Below are 16,958 nucleotides of genomic sequence, written 5' to 3'. Positions count from 1 at the left end.
ATAACTGTAAAAAACTCTGAGAAACATTCTGAAACTAATTAATTTATATGGTGTATCTTTAATTATTTTAATCTTCCTCTAGTTTGTTATTCAGCCATTTAATTGTAATCTACCTATATTTGTTCTAAAAAAATGTATTTTATGTGATTTTTCTTTATGTAATTTCTGGATTTTGTTCTGTTTAGTATGCAGGTGTGTAAGTTGTCATGTTGTTCTAATTTAGAAATATTTGTGCAGTTTGATGCCGTGTAGAGGAACGTTTATATGTAGAGAAGCCGAAGATAACTAGTCCTGGTTGTTTGTCTTCTCATAGACATAGACAGGGAAGGTCTTGCAGAACAGGACTCCACCTTTGCCAAAAGGCAAACACTTACAGCAATTACTAAGTAAAAAAAGAAGTGGAAAAAAGAGAAAGCCAAAAATGTGGGGTGATGTAAGTAACATTTTAGCCTGTCTGACACATGGTTTTCAACATTTAAAATTTTTTTCCATGAAGCTTGTTCCAAAAGAAAAAAAAAAGTATTATGTATTTCTTTCTTTGTAAGTTTTCAATTATTTTTCTATTCAATAAATTAAATTTATATCATATTTTTAAAATCATATTATGTTTTTTGGTTGTTGTTTTTTTTTACATTAAAAGATTCTCTAATTGTCTTATCTTTAACCATTACATTGTTTATTTTACCAGTGAATATATTTTTCACCAGCTGTGAAAGCTGAAACTTTTGGCCAAATATCAATTTTACAGTTACAGTTACAGTAGAACCTTTAGTAATACCTAAATTAAACCTAAAGAAAGACCGAAAAAAAGTCTAATGCAAATATAATTAATGGTAAAAATAATTCTATTAGAATTATGCATTTTTCACAATTTAATTTCATAGATGGTGATGTGATGAGGTCAAATAAACCACTTTAATATTTATTTTTATTAAAGTCTTTAAAAAAGTCAGCTGGTAGAAAATGCTGGCATACATTAAGTTAACATGCATGTACAGCAAGTTTCCAACACTGAATCAAATGACTGCCAAATTAAGTTACAAATGTGTCTGACACTACAAATGATGTAGATCACTTTTCAAACATGACACAATCACTTTGTAAACTATATTTCACAGCCGATTGTGCCGTCGTTCTGCCAGAAGTTCATGGCATCATTCATTTAGAACAAGTGTGATCTAGAAAAGCCTGTCTGTTTTGCCTGATAAGACGTAAAGCCTCATTCGGTGTTGTGTTTATCTGAGAAAGACATCATGTATTATAATAAGAAATGCACTGTTCATTACAGGAAAGGAAGTATGGCTGAGGTTTACAGTCGATGAAGTCCGTGGGGCGTGTGTTAGCGTGACAGAGGTGGAGCTTACTCCACGCACAGAGAGACGTTCCTCTCTTAGGAGGCCTGTGCTGTCGACCCCGAAAACCCAGCCGAGAACTGTTGCTGGCGCTGCACCACAACATGCATCTCAGTCCCTCAGTCACACAGGAGCATCTCGGCGCATGCTAACACTTGGAGCTGTCACTGTCACCTCCTGTCAGAGCAGTCAAACAATGGAACAGACCACTGTGAGTGATCAAATTTGAGTTTTTGCTTTTACACCTCATGCTTAAAAAACGGGCGGCTTATTCTGTCCGACTGTGTCACCAGGTTTGGGATTGCTATTGCTATGTTCGTTGGACGTGATTTGAAAGTTAGCCTCAAAAGATCAATGAAGTGGATCACATTCACAGTAGAGAGTAGAGTATCAGGTCGGTTGTGGGGCGGGTCAATTTTTGACGTGTCCTCAAAGGACCCTACATTGGTCCCCTTGTAGTGCTGAATGAAACCAACTACTATCTTGCAAAATATCGCCATTAAAAATTGCATATCAGGCGTTTAGTTTCAATTAGGAAGTCTGCCATTTTGAGGGTGAAACTGCACCAATAAACAATAGATTTGTTCAAACTTTTGCTTTTCTGCACTAGTTTGTGTATGTCAATTTCTAAAATTGCCTTACAAAGGAAATAAAGCTTCCTTTTCAGTTTCCTCTCCAGGTGCTGCAAATATCAACCATATAAATATATATCAAGCCACAAAGAGACTATAATATTAACTCGATGTTGTAAAACGACTTTCGTTGTTGGTGAATTCCTCCAAAAAAGGTTTAGTCTAATTATGAATGCATTGTAGTACCTTGTTTGATCCATTTTTTTCTTCCTTTCTTTCCCTAAAAGTTCAGTCATACATTCCAGTTGAACTATTAATACGGTGGAGCGAGAGGGGAAAATGTGATCATTTTGAAGCACGACTCTAAAATCCTAGAGTTAACGGCCTCGCACCTAATGTGTATGTAAAGTCAAGCTTCATATATCCCATCTTCATCAGTGAACTATTAAAAAGGACAAAGGAGAACTTGTCTCAGGGTCATTATACTCACTCACAGACTTAAATAGGTGATCCTTCTGGTTATTCAGCATTTTCTGTTGTTTTGTAGATGAAAGTTCTCAGGTGTGAGATGTTGTAGGGCAGATTTATGGGTGCAGGTTTTATTTTTTTGTTTGAGGAGCTGCAGATCTCTAAAGGCTTTTAAGGGTAGCCATGCCACACCTGACTATTGAAATGACAGGGACATTCAAATGTCTGAGACCAGCATAGTGAAAATGCCTCTGCAGTTTTCTAATTTAATACAAAATTCAGCATAACAATTTGAGTCATAATTTCTTGATTTCAATATTTCTTTGTATTTGCTTTGTCCCTCTTTTGCTTTAATGACAGGAACTGCATAAACTTTACAGATGTGTGTCTGATGATAATCATGTTCTCCAGCATGATTTGAGATGACCCAAAGAGCATCTTGAGCGTCCTAGAAATAGTCCACAATCTAAAATATTTCCTATTCATTTTATGACATAGCATTTCTTTGTCACGATGAAACAGAGTTAACAAAAGATTGTTTATTTTCTTCCGAGTGTAATGTAATAAAGAAAAAATGTAGGGTGGGGACTTGGTTCTACCCATTGGTTCTTGATTGGATTTTGATATGTGGTCATTGCTTGCAAGCCTGCAGGGACAAAGTCTGGCATTTGTCACCGGAGAGAAGTCCAGTTATCACATTTTGATTAAAAATTACAAGGTAATAAACACATGCATTAGAGTTGGGCGATATGACAAAAAAATTAAAATCTCGATATTTGTTGTTTCTCTTTCAACTAGTCAAATTAAAAATGTAACTACAATATGAATCAAGTACCATCCTCTTTATTAACCATCTGGTTAAAAAAAGTTCTATTCCAAGTACACCACACCTGAAGTGATCGGAATGGTGTAAATTTATACATATATTTATTTAAAATAATAACAGTAAATATATTTTAAATAAATATTTAAATAGTTGGGTGTTTAAAATAGCCTATAACATAAAAAAAACAAGTTGGCTGAAGAAAAAAACAAGCACGTTGATTGATTTTGTACATCTGAAGTTATCTCATGTGATCTACTGATTTGGCATATTCATAAACTGACACCCGCAAGTTTACTGTATATCCTATATATATCTTCTGTATCTATCCTCAGTTCTTCCACAGAGTGTGTGCAAACTGAGGCAGCGATCTGTCCCGTTCCCAGTGTGCTTTTCTTCATGTGCAGCATGGGGCGAAGCCTGTGAAAGAGGACATTGTTCGTGTCGTAGTGAGGCATGTTGCATGCACTTATAACTCTGAGTGGGTGAAGTTTCCCCCATCATGCACCAGAAATGCCTTTGAATGACTGGATTGTGTGGAAGGGAAAAGCAGCAGGCGTTTAACGCTTTTGTTTTTATTTTTCGCTCTCCTATCTCTGTCGCAAACTCGGTGACACACTCAGCTTTCTTAAAAGGATAATTCAACTGAAAAAACAAACAAAGTTGTTATCATTTACATCAATCCAAACTTGTAGACATTCTTTCGTCTGTGGAACACAACATGTCCTTCCATGGAATAGAAGTCAGTGGGGTATTAAAACAACATAAACCCCATTGATGGTCAAAACACTTGTATTGACACGAATTTGGGTGAACTATCTCTTTAAGTTATGTAACTGGGGAACATGTTACGACTGTGTGTTTCACATTAAACCAGCCAACGAAGTGGATTTAGGAAAAAGAACATAAAGGAAAGAGTGATTTGAGTATGTTGTAATGTCATGGATTAAGATGCCCAGCACAGCTGCATCAGGGCCGAACTGTACAGTGGTGTGTTTCTCATTCTCTCCCATGTCCTAGAGCAATGACTTGTTAAAACGTGTGACTCAGAACGGCTTGTTTGTGAGCAGACCACCTCCAGAGTTTGATTCACAGGCCTCGGCTATTGATTCAAGTCTTCCGCTTGTGCCTAACAAAGAAAACAAATGGCTTTCACGTCTCTCTCTCCTTCTCATGCGTTTGATTCTCTCAAAGAGCATTGATTGATTTAAACCTCACAAGTGAAGTGTCCTGATGCCACAGGGGGCTCCCGGCTCGCAGTGATGTCATGTTTTTTAGGTTTGGTAAACGAGTGGATTAACGCAAATATGAAAACAAAGTGTGAGTTTTGGCACTTACGTCATGCAACTTGGCGACGTTTATGTTCATTCAGCGAGGGAAACGTTATGTGGGAAATCGGTCGGTGAGGGTTTCCAAAGATTAAATGACAGAAAATTGCCTATTGATTTCAAAAAACAGTGCTAATGAACTTCGTCATATCCTAAAGAGTGAGTCATTCAGTGGGACCCTAGAGGTTAGTTGATGTTTCGTGTGCTTTTTAATATGACAGATAGACCTTTGGAAATGACTGAAGGCATTCAGTTCGTAAATTACCATTTTGTGTTGGCTTGCGTAGCTGCTTTTCAGCTATTTCCTTTGGTTCTTTTATAAATCACAAATGTGACACCAGCCGCTGAGTTCATTTTACTGCCCCGTGAGAAACTACGGGCTATGCCATCTCTTGTTCTGGGTGTGTTTTGGTTCGAGGAGTCTCCTCTGTGTCAAAGAGCTGCATGTTGAGGCTTCCTCCAATGCTCCAGGCGGTAAGGAGAGCACGGAGTGAAAGGTCATAGAGAACGAAAGAGGTTATTTTTTAACCCTTCTGTATCATGCATCACCTCCTACCATGAGATTGGGTGAGGGAAGATATTTCAGGAAGCTCTTGGGTATTATAGGCCAGGTGAAACCAGGTGCTGTTCATTTCTCATGTTCTCAACCAATTATGCTTTCTGAAGAAGAAAAATCTAGTAGTGGTTGACCAATATGGATTTTTTTATGGCCAATTTTGATACCGGTGTATTGGAGAGTAGAGTAGCTGTTGACCGAGATCAGACATAAAATATCACACTATCCAGTAAATAACTGCAATTGCATTTGTATTTGCTAAATTATATATAATTAATCAATTTGACATTGTTTTTTTTATCAAGCTTTAAGATAAACAGATTTATGCTTTAGCAACTTGATTCTGTAATCAGTACTACTGTAGTTATAAAGAAATAGTTAAAATCATGAATAAAAAGAAGTAAACAATATAATCAACTGTGCTTTTGAAAATCTCGTAAGTTTGTGTGCTTTGGAAATCATATTTTGTCAAATAAAGACCAGTTTATCTAGCCTGGGAAAACCCAGACAATTTCTGGCAAATTTAGATTTGCTCTGAAAGTTAGTCTGGCAAAGAGCTCATCCAAGCCCATTTCCAATCCGTCGAAATTGCGGTACCAATCAGAAATGTTGGGGCGGGCTTTACACTATGATGGCAGCGCTGGGATTTTGAAGCAGATTTTGTAGCCTACATTACAAAGATGGACGCCGCCATGGAACATCACTCGCTCGAATCAGCTATCGCGTCTGTCTGTATTAAGCGATTTGAACGTTTCCTTTTTGTTAAAGACCGCGCAAAGAACAACACTCGGAGATGTTTCTCCGCCGGCCGCCACTCTGCATACGTCATCTCTTTCATAGAAGTAGACCGGTAATATGGCAGCATAGTTTGAAATCAAAGATTTATAGATGACGCTTGCATCTGCACACTGGTGCAATCGTTGTTAGCGCTGTCAAAGTAAAAGTCCTGTTGTTGTCCAAATTATCGTAAACGAATTGGCTGATAAATTTATCAGTCGATGCCAATCATTTAAAATACCGAATGTAGGATACAATTAATATCAGGCATGGCAATATACTGTGTATACACATTACAGTTGTCAGCGGCACTTAATGGGTCTGTTGAATATACGCTAGAAATGTTGTGCAGCAGTGGATGGAGTGTTTACCAGATGGCACAGTACAGTACCCTTGCAGTGCTCAGACGCTGTTGAAACATATGGTAAAAAATAGCTGGGGAACGCTTTTCTCATCCCTGCAAGGGTATGAGCAAATGTATTTTGGGATCGCTTTGGAGAACGTGCATGACTTCATTAGAGAGATCTCTGACCTGACAAAGGTGATACTGAATCCTTCTCACTTCCTCTCTCGTTTATTTTCTTTTCTTCGAACGTGTCTCTTTTGTTCCAGTTGGTTTCTGGGAATGGCCTATTTTTTTTTTATTTTTATTTTTTATTTTTTTTGTACCAAGTCATTTTTTGTACCGCTGCATTACCTTATTCATGTGGGGTGTCGGATGGGGTCGACCACGGTTAGTTTTTGAAAATTGATTTCTTTACAGAATGAATAAAAATATTGGCTTTATACAGCACTTGAAAATGAATACAGTTCGTGTTTGGAGGCAGTAAGATTTTTAATTGTTTTGAAAGAAGTCTCGTTCTTACCAAGGCTGCATTTATTTGATTTAAATACAGTAAATAAAACATTCATATAGAGAAATATGATTACAATGGTAAATGTGTTTTCTATTTTAATATATTTTAAAATGTAATGTCCTTGCTGAATAAAATTATTAATTCCCCAAACCCAAACTTTAGAATGGCTGTGTGTGTGTGTGTGTGTGTGTGTTTGTTTTATACACTCTAAAAAATGCAGGGTTGTTTTAACCCTATTTTGGGTAAAATATGGACAAACTCAAACATTGGGTTAAAAATGTAATTAAAAAATGTAACCAAATGGATGGGTTTGTCCATATTTGACCCAAAATTGGGTTAAAACAACCCAGCATTTTTAGAGTGTATATATTGTTATTTTATTGTTAGTGAGTTGTAGCCCTTGTGACAACTAGCTCCCCTACTGTATATTATGCAGCAGTTTGTCCAGTATAAACCTTATGTTTGTACATGTAGCTTAAAGGAGGTGGCATTAATGAAAGCAGAGGAATCCCCCGTCTTCATGCAGCTCTTGGGTGTTTTGTGTCCCTTTTGTCTCTCTCTCTCTCTCTCTCTCTCTCTCTCTCTCTCTCTCTCTCTCTCTCTCTCTCTCTCTCTCTCTTTCCCTCTCTCCCTGGTGATTTCTCACTGTCTGGGCTTTGGGAAATGGGGGACGTTTGTTTCTGGAATGCACTTCTCTTAGCCACTTTTGGCATCAGAACATCTTTGTTCGAAAGCGGGGGGGGGGGGGGGGGGGTTATTGGAGAGTGTTTTTTTTTGTTGTTTGTTTTTTTTGGATGAGGTAGGGGGTAAAGCTGCTGCAAAGTTCGTTCATTCATTCATTCATTCATCCGCCCGACGTGGGCCTCTACTTTATTTTATTTTTAGCCAAATCCATCAGGCTTGACAAGCGGGAAATTTGAGCCAGCGCAGGGCAGTGCTCCAGAGCCCCCCACTCCACACCATCATTCTTCTCCCTCTCGATCCCCACACACTCTCTTCCTCTCCCCCCTGGGAAAAACAGAGCAGAGTTGAGGCTGGATTCAGACCGCCAGAGATGTCGAGTCATGTGAGTCTGTGTACACACAGACGCCACTGCTTTATGAGGGTGACACATTGCAACTGTAGTTTTCTTAATCAGCATTTTTAATTATTTTCAAGTAAAAATCTATGTAAAAAGTTTTAAAATTATACATTCATTTGAACAAAAAAATATTTCATTTGACTTAATATTTTGTAAGTACTTTTTATTGATTTTATTGAGTAATATTTTATTGTTTGTTTGTTAGTATAAATTGTTCTAAACAAAAAAACAATTGGGGAAAAATAATACAATTAAAATATGATTTTAAGTATAAATCTAACAATTGATCTTAAAAATGAAATGCCAATTGGGGGAAAATAAAATGTTTTGAGCAATTAATCAAAGATGTGTTCTTAAAAACGAAAGTGATTCTTTTCCAGTGCATATATAGTCAAGGGTTGGGCTGTGATCATGGTCGAGACAGAGAAAGAGCAACAGAGAGAGAGAGGTGGTACGTTCCCCTCTAGTTCTTTTATAAGGTAATGTCTAGTGACTCTGGAAGAGGAGACATGTGGACAGAGATATTTTAACACACAGCAGGCAGACGGAGAGCAGGGAAGTGAACCGAGGTGCAGACCAGCTTCCTCTCTTCCTATCTCCCTTACCTTGCCCTGACTGCCTGCCCAGTCCAGCATTCACAGCAGACAGGAACATAGCAGTAAAGCAAAGCCAGAACAAGCTGAAAAGCACACACACACTAAGAGGCAAGTGTCAGCCTTGAGTTTGACCTATTGACCTGCATGTTACTGTTTGACCGCTTCTCTTCAGGCTGTAATGAGTTTGCGTGCACTCCAGAGACTCCAGTCCCGCTCTAAAGCATGGTTTGTGTTCAGAGTCCACTACGCTTAGTTATGGTTTGTTTTATACCACACCGTATTATGTTTCTGGTGGAGAGGAGGCGATGAGTATGTGTTTGCACTCGTGTCTGGGTGTGTGTGTTTTTGTTTTATTTATTTTCTGGTTATTTTCCTATTTTATGAATTTATTTTTAATAAAATTCTTGGTGATTTTCATCTAAACCAAGTAACAAAATAATAATGTAGTGTCAGGGTAATTGACTATTGATGAGTCAATCAACAATTGGCTATAACAATGAGCTGGAATGATTCAGCAAAAATGCGTAAGCTTGTGGGAGATTTTGGAAATATTGTTTTTTCTTTTTTTACCAAAAATCAAAATTTTGGTTTAATGAATTATGCATTTCTCAGAACGGTATAAATTTAGTGTGTCGTACATGTACATGTGCAACATCTGTGGCCCCACTCCATCCCTCCAGTGTTGTCAGTGTTATTTTCAGTCACAGCACCTCTCAAACCTAATTTGAGTATTATGGCGTCTGGATCAGTCCTGCCTGTCAGCCTGGGGCAGGGTTCAGACCACGGTTAAGTACAAGCTTCTGCAGGCACTGACACGGCCCTGCTGTACCCTCACTTATCTGTCTGTTTCTACATCCTCTACTCTACATCTCATCCAGTGTGACATCACCACACACGTTACCACGTCAGAATGTGTACGTGCTGTCTCATACCAGCAGGTCTGTGGGTTTTCGGGATTGGTCAGGATGGGCGGCTAGTCGGTTAGTGAAGCTGACTATGGTATATCTACAGTGGTGTGAATAAGTGTTTGCCCCCATGCTAAAGTTGCCTAAAAAGAGGAATAAAAAAATCATCTTTTGGATATTGATCTTAATGCCTTAATTAGAGAAATGAGGAAAACTCCAACCTTTAAGGACACAAATTTTCTTTGTGAATGAATAATGGATCATAAATAAATAAATGTTTTTCCTTAAAATACAGGGTGCATAAGTCATTGCCCCCCTATGTTAAATCCCCATAGAGTCTGGCAGATTTTTATTTTTAAAAGCCAGTTATTTCATGGATCCAGGATAATATGCATCCTGATAACGTTCTCTTGGCCTTTGGAATTAAAATATATCCCCACATCATCACACACCTTCCACCACACCTAGAGATTGGCATGGGGTGCTTTCCATAAGATCATCTTTCAATGCAAATCAAACCAGCTATTAGGCTAACTGAAGTAAAACCATGCCAATCTCTATGTGTGGTGAATGGTGTGTGATGATGTGGGGATATTTTAATTCCAAAGGCCAAGGGAAAATTATCAGGATGCATATTATCCTGGATCCATGAAATAACTGGCTTTTAAAAATAAAAATCTGCCTGACTCTATGGGAATTTAACATGGGGGGCAATGACTTATGCACCCTGTATTTTAAGGAAAAACATTTATTTATGATACATTATTCATTCACAAAGAAAATTTGTGTCCTTAAAGGTTGGAGTTTTCCTCATTTTTCTAATTAAGGCATTAAGATCAATATCCAAAAGATGATTTTTTATTCCTCTTTTTAGGCAACTTTAGCATGGGGGCAAACACTTATTCACACCACTATATATATTTTTTTCATTGTGGTATTTTTTAGTGTGTTTAATAATGAGTGTGATGACTGTTGTGCTTGAAGTGTTTACAAAGTAAAAATAGGGTTTTACAGATTTTTTTTGAGGATTCGACCATGAGCTTTGCCATTTTAAGATAGTGTGTCAAGCTAACTTTTATTTACAAGTTATTAAAATGTGTTGAGGCTCTGTGTACAGTTCTTCAACACAAGAATGTATAGTATATTTTAACACAAAAACCACCCTTTATTCATTTTATTAATTTATTTATGTGTTTCAAATATTCATTAAGCAGACACTTTCTGAGTTACAAATGAGGAATGCTGCAAATCCAAACTCTAGTTGATTTTATTTTTATATATAAAAACTGAGATAAGAAATAAATGAAAAATGCTTATTAAATAACTATTTTTTATTTTTTCAACAAATGCTTTCTTTTTACCAAATTTCCAGTTTATTGTTATTTATTTTTTATTTTTATTTTATTATTTATTTTACATTTTAGTTTATTATTTTTCAAGCTCACTGGCATTCTGTCTCTACTTCACACCTATTGTTCAGATCTCTTGCTGTTATTGGGATTCAGTTAGATCGTGTTTGATTGAGCGAGTCTTCTGAAGCATGTTGTTAGCGGCCAACTCTCCAATCACTTATCCCACAATTGCTGTATTCGTCATTCAAGTCCAAAAGAAACAGAAAGCCTAGTAGGGCATTTTGTAATAAAATTTTCTGTCAGCTCTAACCTGCTTTCAAATGTGTGTTGCCGAATGACAAATATCCACATTAAAATGACCTCCTGTGCTATACTTCAAAGGAAAATCCCGTCTGGTTTTAAAACGGTCAAAACATTGTGATTTTTCTCTCTAGAGCTTGATGGCAGCCATTTTATGTCAATATACTCACTCACCACTGGGAGATAAAGACATTTAATATGCACTTGTTGTATAATCTCTCAGATGACGATGCTAAAGATCTCCTGAGGCATATTAAAACCCACTGTGTGCTGGAAACTGAAAGTTGACTGAATTCCAATGGGAAACTATGAACGCCTCTGAGGCCTGACTGATGCGTGAGGGAATGCAGGCTTAATAGCACATGAAATGTAAAGGAGTGACCACATGCATCATTAATATGATTGGGAAAAGACGCCTTCATTTTTCTATTCTTTCTAAATTATTTAAGAATACATTTTCAACTGTAATGAAATGAAACAGGTTTATAAAAGCATGAATGTTGAAAGTTTGAATGGCTTCCTTTTCACGCTCTGAAGTCACGATCGCCATGGTTACCGCTATAATGGGTAACTGGAAGCTGAGTGTGTTTGGCAGATTGCAAGGCCTCGCTTTTGTCTCGGCACGCAGTTTGCTTAGCTTCCTCTTAAAGTATCATCCAGTAGTGTATGGTACTGATCTTAATTGTGAATTTTTATTAGGCATCAAATAAGAATCATTACAGGTTTATAATAGTATACACATTTCTATGTTGATAGATCAAATTCCCATCAAATGGAAGAGCCGATGGCTCAAGTCAGACGTATTGAGTGAACTGAGCTGAATACTAAGGCTTTCAGTCAAGGACTGGCTGCCCTTCACAGAGCCATCTGATGAATGTGGATTTGTCAATAATCTAAGATGGCCGACTTCAGTCTTTGCGGACCTAGCCTAAGCTAAATCTGCTCTAATCAATGACTCTTGAAAATGCATTAAGATTAAATCCTGTAATCGTGTGACAGGACTTGTCAGGAAAATTAGAGATTATGTTGAGTGAGTTAGGTTGAATGGCGCAAAAACATACAAAGCTCTATTAATAATGTGTAAGCGAGGGGAATAAATAATCGCTGCTCCATTTGTGTTACGCAGCACTTTTTTAAATTTATTTGACAAAAGCTGCAACAGCCAGAGGAGCATTGTTGCAGAAACAACCTCAAAAAAAAAGCTCCATATTCTCCTCCATCTGGCGGAGGTGATTAGCTGAAGTTGGGCAGATGGTGCCATGGCTAGGTTCCTCATAGCTTTGGGAGTAATCTACACATACTTCCTTACAGGGCCAGCTCTATTAGCAGAGCTCATCGCTATCCCTGCACTCAGTCTACACTTATGGGATTTCACCGAAACTAATTATTTGTTTAATGTTTATTTTTTCCTGTTTGCCAGTGAAAATATAGGAAAAACCTTAAAATGTATAAGATGATAATCCTTGCTGTCAGAAGATATAAAATAAAAATATAATTATTATTAGGGGTGTCCTCAAGGATCGGTTTTGGGGCCGATTTAGTTAATACTTTATATTCAATGACTTGGGTAAACGGGTGCACAAAAAAAAAAAAAACTTGATTGGGATATTTAATATCATATAAAACAAGACAATTAAATCTTATAATATTAATTATATACAACTATTTTAATAAATATAAATGAAACACTTTTTCATTTAAAGGTTTTTGTTATGTGTTAATTTATTGATCAAAAATAGAGTAAAAACTGTAATATCGTTAAAAAAAATTTACAAAATATATTTCGATTTTATATATAATCAACATTATATTTATATATATATATATATATATATATATTTATTTATATATATATATATATATATATATATATATTTATATATATATATATATGTTATATAGGGCTAGGCAACGATTAATTGCATCCCAAATAAAAGTTTGTGTTTACATAATATATGTGTGTGTAGTGTGTATAATTATTTTTTACGTAAAAATTCACACACGTGCATGTATATATTTAAGAAAAATGTGTTATTAATACATAAAATATTAATATTTATATATGTATAAATATATATACATGTATATTCATGCAAATATTTCTTAAATATATACATGCATGTGTGTATTTTTATATGCAAGATAATTATACACACTACATACACATATATTATGTAAACACAAACTTTTATTTGGGATGCGATTAATCGTTGCACAGCCCTAATATATATATACACATATTTACATTTTAAAATGTAGTTCATTCTTATATTGAAAAACTGTATATAAACCTCAAATTTAGTTTCTTGATAAATGGGTAAAAAATTCTAGAAAAAGAAAAGAAGTCTAATTATCTTACATAATTAAGTTTCTCAAATACATTTATCTGTTTTTAAGGAAATGTGTAACATTTTACTGGAAGTGATTAAACTTTTGTTTCCACAGAATTCACAAAATCTGCCACTTTTATGAAATATTTTGAAATTCAGACCAATTTCATTCAGTTCTACGTAATCAATGCAACAACAAAAAACTAAAACATGCACAGATTCTGTGTGTAATATTATTCATAGCTTGACGTAGTCCTCAATTAGCACATGCTAACATCAATATATCGCTCACAAAGCCTCCGAATCATTGTTTCCAGAATAACATCCTTTTTTTTTCTGACTAATAACACCGTCTGGGTCTATGCCTGGCCTCGTCTCAATCCCTGTTTCCTGTAGTGTAGCCCTGAGCAGGCCTGGCCCTCAGGATGTTTTTGTTTGGGACGAAGCGAGAGGGGAGGGGGTGGCTGCGATTCGTGTGTGGCAAACACACCCAATTAAAAGTGCCACGGTCAGTGAGTGGACCTGGCAGAGAGTGAGTCTGGAAGGGTTGACATACCAAGAATGAAGAAAAGAGAGAGAGAAATGTCGGGATCACCCTGGAAAAAAAGGCACGAGGGAGGTTGGGCGAGAGGCTGTTAGGGGGGAAGGGAGCGGGGTGATTCAAGGCTGTGGAATGCACACAGTTTAGTCACATATTCACTCGCTAAACACCAGGAACTCCTGAGTCAGCGGCTTCCTCATCAGCCCGCCGCATGTCAGGGACTCGTCCTTTTCTGTCGCTCTTTCTTTTGTCCCTTTCTCTGTAGTCCCGTCTCCTTCTCTCCCCCCTCCCCCTCCCCTAATCGATTGAGACTCAAGCTGTTGCTGTGTGATTGGCAGAACTCCTGCCTCAGTGTCAAAAACAACCCTTCCCCCTTTAACGCCGCCTCCTCTCGCCCTCTTGTCTAGGCTGAGGTGAGGATGAGCATATGCTGAAAATGGGTGATGAAGCCTCTATGGCAATGAGACACTCCCTTTTGGTGAATCTAAAACTCAGAGCCATAGATAATAGAGCAATTAATAATACCACCATAAACGCATGTCATTTTTGCTGTGATAAATATCATTATCTGCACCCTTTAGCCCTCACCCCCCTTTCTTTTAGACAGGATAATCTGTCCGTTGACCTTCTAAGACGCGCATCTCTCTCTCTCTCTCTCTCTCCCGGATGGTCTGAAACGCTGCACTGATCTTTGTTTATCTGTAATGAAGAGCTGTGTGTTAATAATCATGCCCATTCTGTCCTAAGCTGTCATGCATCAGTGCAAAGCAAATACAGCAGTGATTCCGGCGTTAACTATGAGAATTTATATGATTAAAATAAATAAATATTAATAAAACTTGAAAAAGTTATCTTTTATTTACTATGAATGATTTCTTAGGTTTGTATTTCAACAATACAGTAATATTGTGTAAATATTAATTACAATTTTACACAACTATTGTAACACAGTCTCATCCCAAGAAGTCATATAACTGACGTCTTGGGACGTCTTTTGACCATACGTCAACATCCGCCTTTTTAGGGTACTCTTAAACGTCGGTTACAAGACGATCCCGGGCCGTCATACAACTGACGCTTTACCTTTAACGTCGGTTAGGTGACGGGTAGGGTTAGGATTCGATAACATCATCTAACGTTTAAGGGTACCCTAAAAAGGCGGATGTTGACGTATGGTCAAACACGTCCCAAGATGTCAGTTATATGACGTCTTGGGATGAGACTGCGCTGACTATTTTAATGTAATTTGTTTCTGGGATGGCAAATCTGAATTTTCAGCACCATTACACCAGTTTCAGTCAAATGATCCTTGAGAAATCATGATGATTTCCCTTAATGTTGATTATTTGTAATGTTAAACTGTGCCACTTCATATTTTTGTTGAAACCACAATGTAAAAAATATATGATATGTATATATGGATATAAGTTATGATAGCATATGTTTTTACATTTGCTTTAACTCATCAATTTTCACTCGGAAGATTCAACTCATTTTTTGAATCAGTTTAATGTAATTTAAGTAATGATTTAAGTTAATTGTACTAAAAAATTGAACGATTTTTTTACATTGTACTTTTTTTCAGGATTATTTGATGAATGAGTTAAAATGAAAAAAGCATTTATCTGAAATAAAAAAAAAATGTATAACATTATAAATGTCCACGTGCCTTTGCTGAAATTCTTTTCTTTCACACTTTTGAATGGTAGTATACGTCTATATATTTAGCCCTGGAATTGAACTATCCAGAGATTGTTTGCAATCAATAGTCACACAGTTTCTTTCTATAGATATTTAATGTAGTCCTAAACATTGATAAATCACTGTATTATTGATATTGCATTAATAATTACAGTTAACAGTAGTGATTTTACCATTGTTCCAAAGCTGACATGGTGAAAAAGGCAGATGAATGATTCTGTTTCTCTGAGCGGTTGTTATTCATGACTGTATGAAAATGGAGCACACCTGTCCTTTGCACTGTCATCCTGTCACTCTCTTTCTGCACAGTGACATGTGATCTCCATACTCAAGAGAGTCAGATGGAGTATTAAAATGGAATATATCATGCTCAAAAGTATTACGCTCATTCAAACTGAGCCACGATGCCCTCGAGTCACGTCATTAATACTGTAGTTTTTTTTTGTCTTATCCTTAATGAATCGTGTGTTTAAAAATATTAAACGCATATCTGAAAAGGCACCTCTATCCACCCAGTGAGATAGTAGCAGGCAGAAACATTTTCCTTTTGTGAGCTCAACGTGATTTTACAACAGGAGCTCATCATATTTTATAAACCCGTGATGGCAGAGTGTGTAGCTGATTCAGAAGTTATTTTGCTGGAAATATGTAAGTTTGAGCGTGTGTGGGTGTGATATAGTAGTAATGTCATTCTGCAAACCTGTGCTGCATGCTGCTAACTGTGGTGGGAGAATCTATCTTTAGCTCTGAGGGGGATTGTGAACAGTTGGCCTCCAAAGCTGGCGCTAACTCTGCTCTCTCAATTAGCACTATAGAGCTGCTAAAGCATGCAGAGAGAGATGTGCCTCTTTGTGCTGGTGGCTTTTTCACACACTCCCTATAATATTACTTCTTTTCCATAAAGGCGTTAGATGCATTGCTATTTAAAGGCTATAACTCTTTCATATTTTTTTAATAAATTATAAAGTATATAAATTAGTTGTGTGTGTTCTATCTATCTATCTATCTATCTATCTATCTATCTATCTATCTATCTATCTATCTATCTATCTATCTATCTATCTATCTATCTATCTATCTACTTTACTTTAATATATAAATAATAATTATAATTTATAAATATATATAAAACTTTATATATATATATATATATATATATAACTTCTGAAAATTATTATATACATTATTACTACTCTTATATAAATTAGTGGTTTATGTATACTGTAATTGTATTTATAAAATAAATAATAGGTAATTATAATGATATATATATTAGGGCTGGGCAATGATTAATCGCGATTTATCGCATCCAAAATTAAAGTTTGTGTTTGTGTAATATATGTGTGTGTAGTGTGTATAATTATTTTGTATATATAAATACACACACATGCATGTATATATTTAAGAAATATTTGCATG

General features: G+C 36.3%; 1 protein-coding gene across 3 annotated transcripts in view; it reads left to right on the top strand.

Moving 5' to 3' along the window:
• Nucleotides 1-16,958, top strand: part of bach2b (BACH transcriptional regulator 2b) — a 98,633-nt gene that overhangs the window by 12,863 nt on the left and 68,812 nt on the right. For 2 of the 3 annotated variants that reach the window (XM_039692184.2, XM_089118588.1), the window contains exon 2: nt 1,289-1,563. The exons of the other annotated variant lie outside the window; for it this stretch is intronic. In XM_039692184.2, coding sequence (XP_039548118.2) covers nt 1,498-1,563 — 66 coding nt within the window. In that variant the 5' untranslated portion in view covers nt 1,289-1,497. The remainder of the gene's footprint in view (nt 1-1,288; nt 1,564-16,958) is intronic. 3 annotated transcript variants of the gene reach the window in all.

This window comes from Pimephales promelas, chromosome 13, assembly GCF_988280905.1.
Source record: "Pimephales promelas chromosome 13, fPimPro1.hap1.1, whole genome shotgun sequence".
Classification (NCBI taxonomy): Eukaryota; Metazoa; Chordata; class Actinopteri; order Cypriniformes; family Leuciscidae; genus Pimephales; species Pimephales promelas.
Note: the sequence above shows the minus strand (reverse complement) of the source record. Positions and strands in the feature narration are given on the sequence as shown.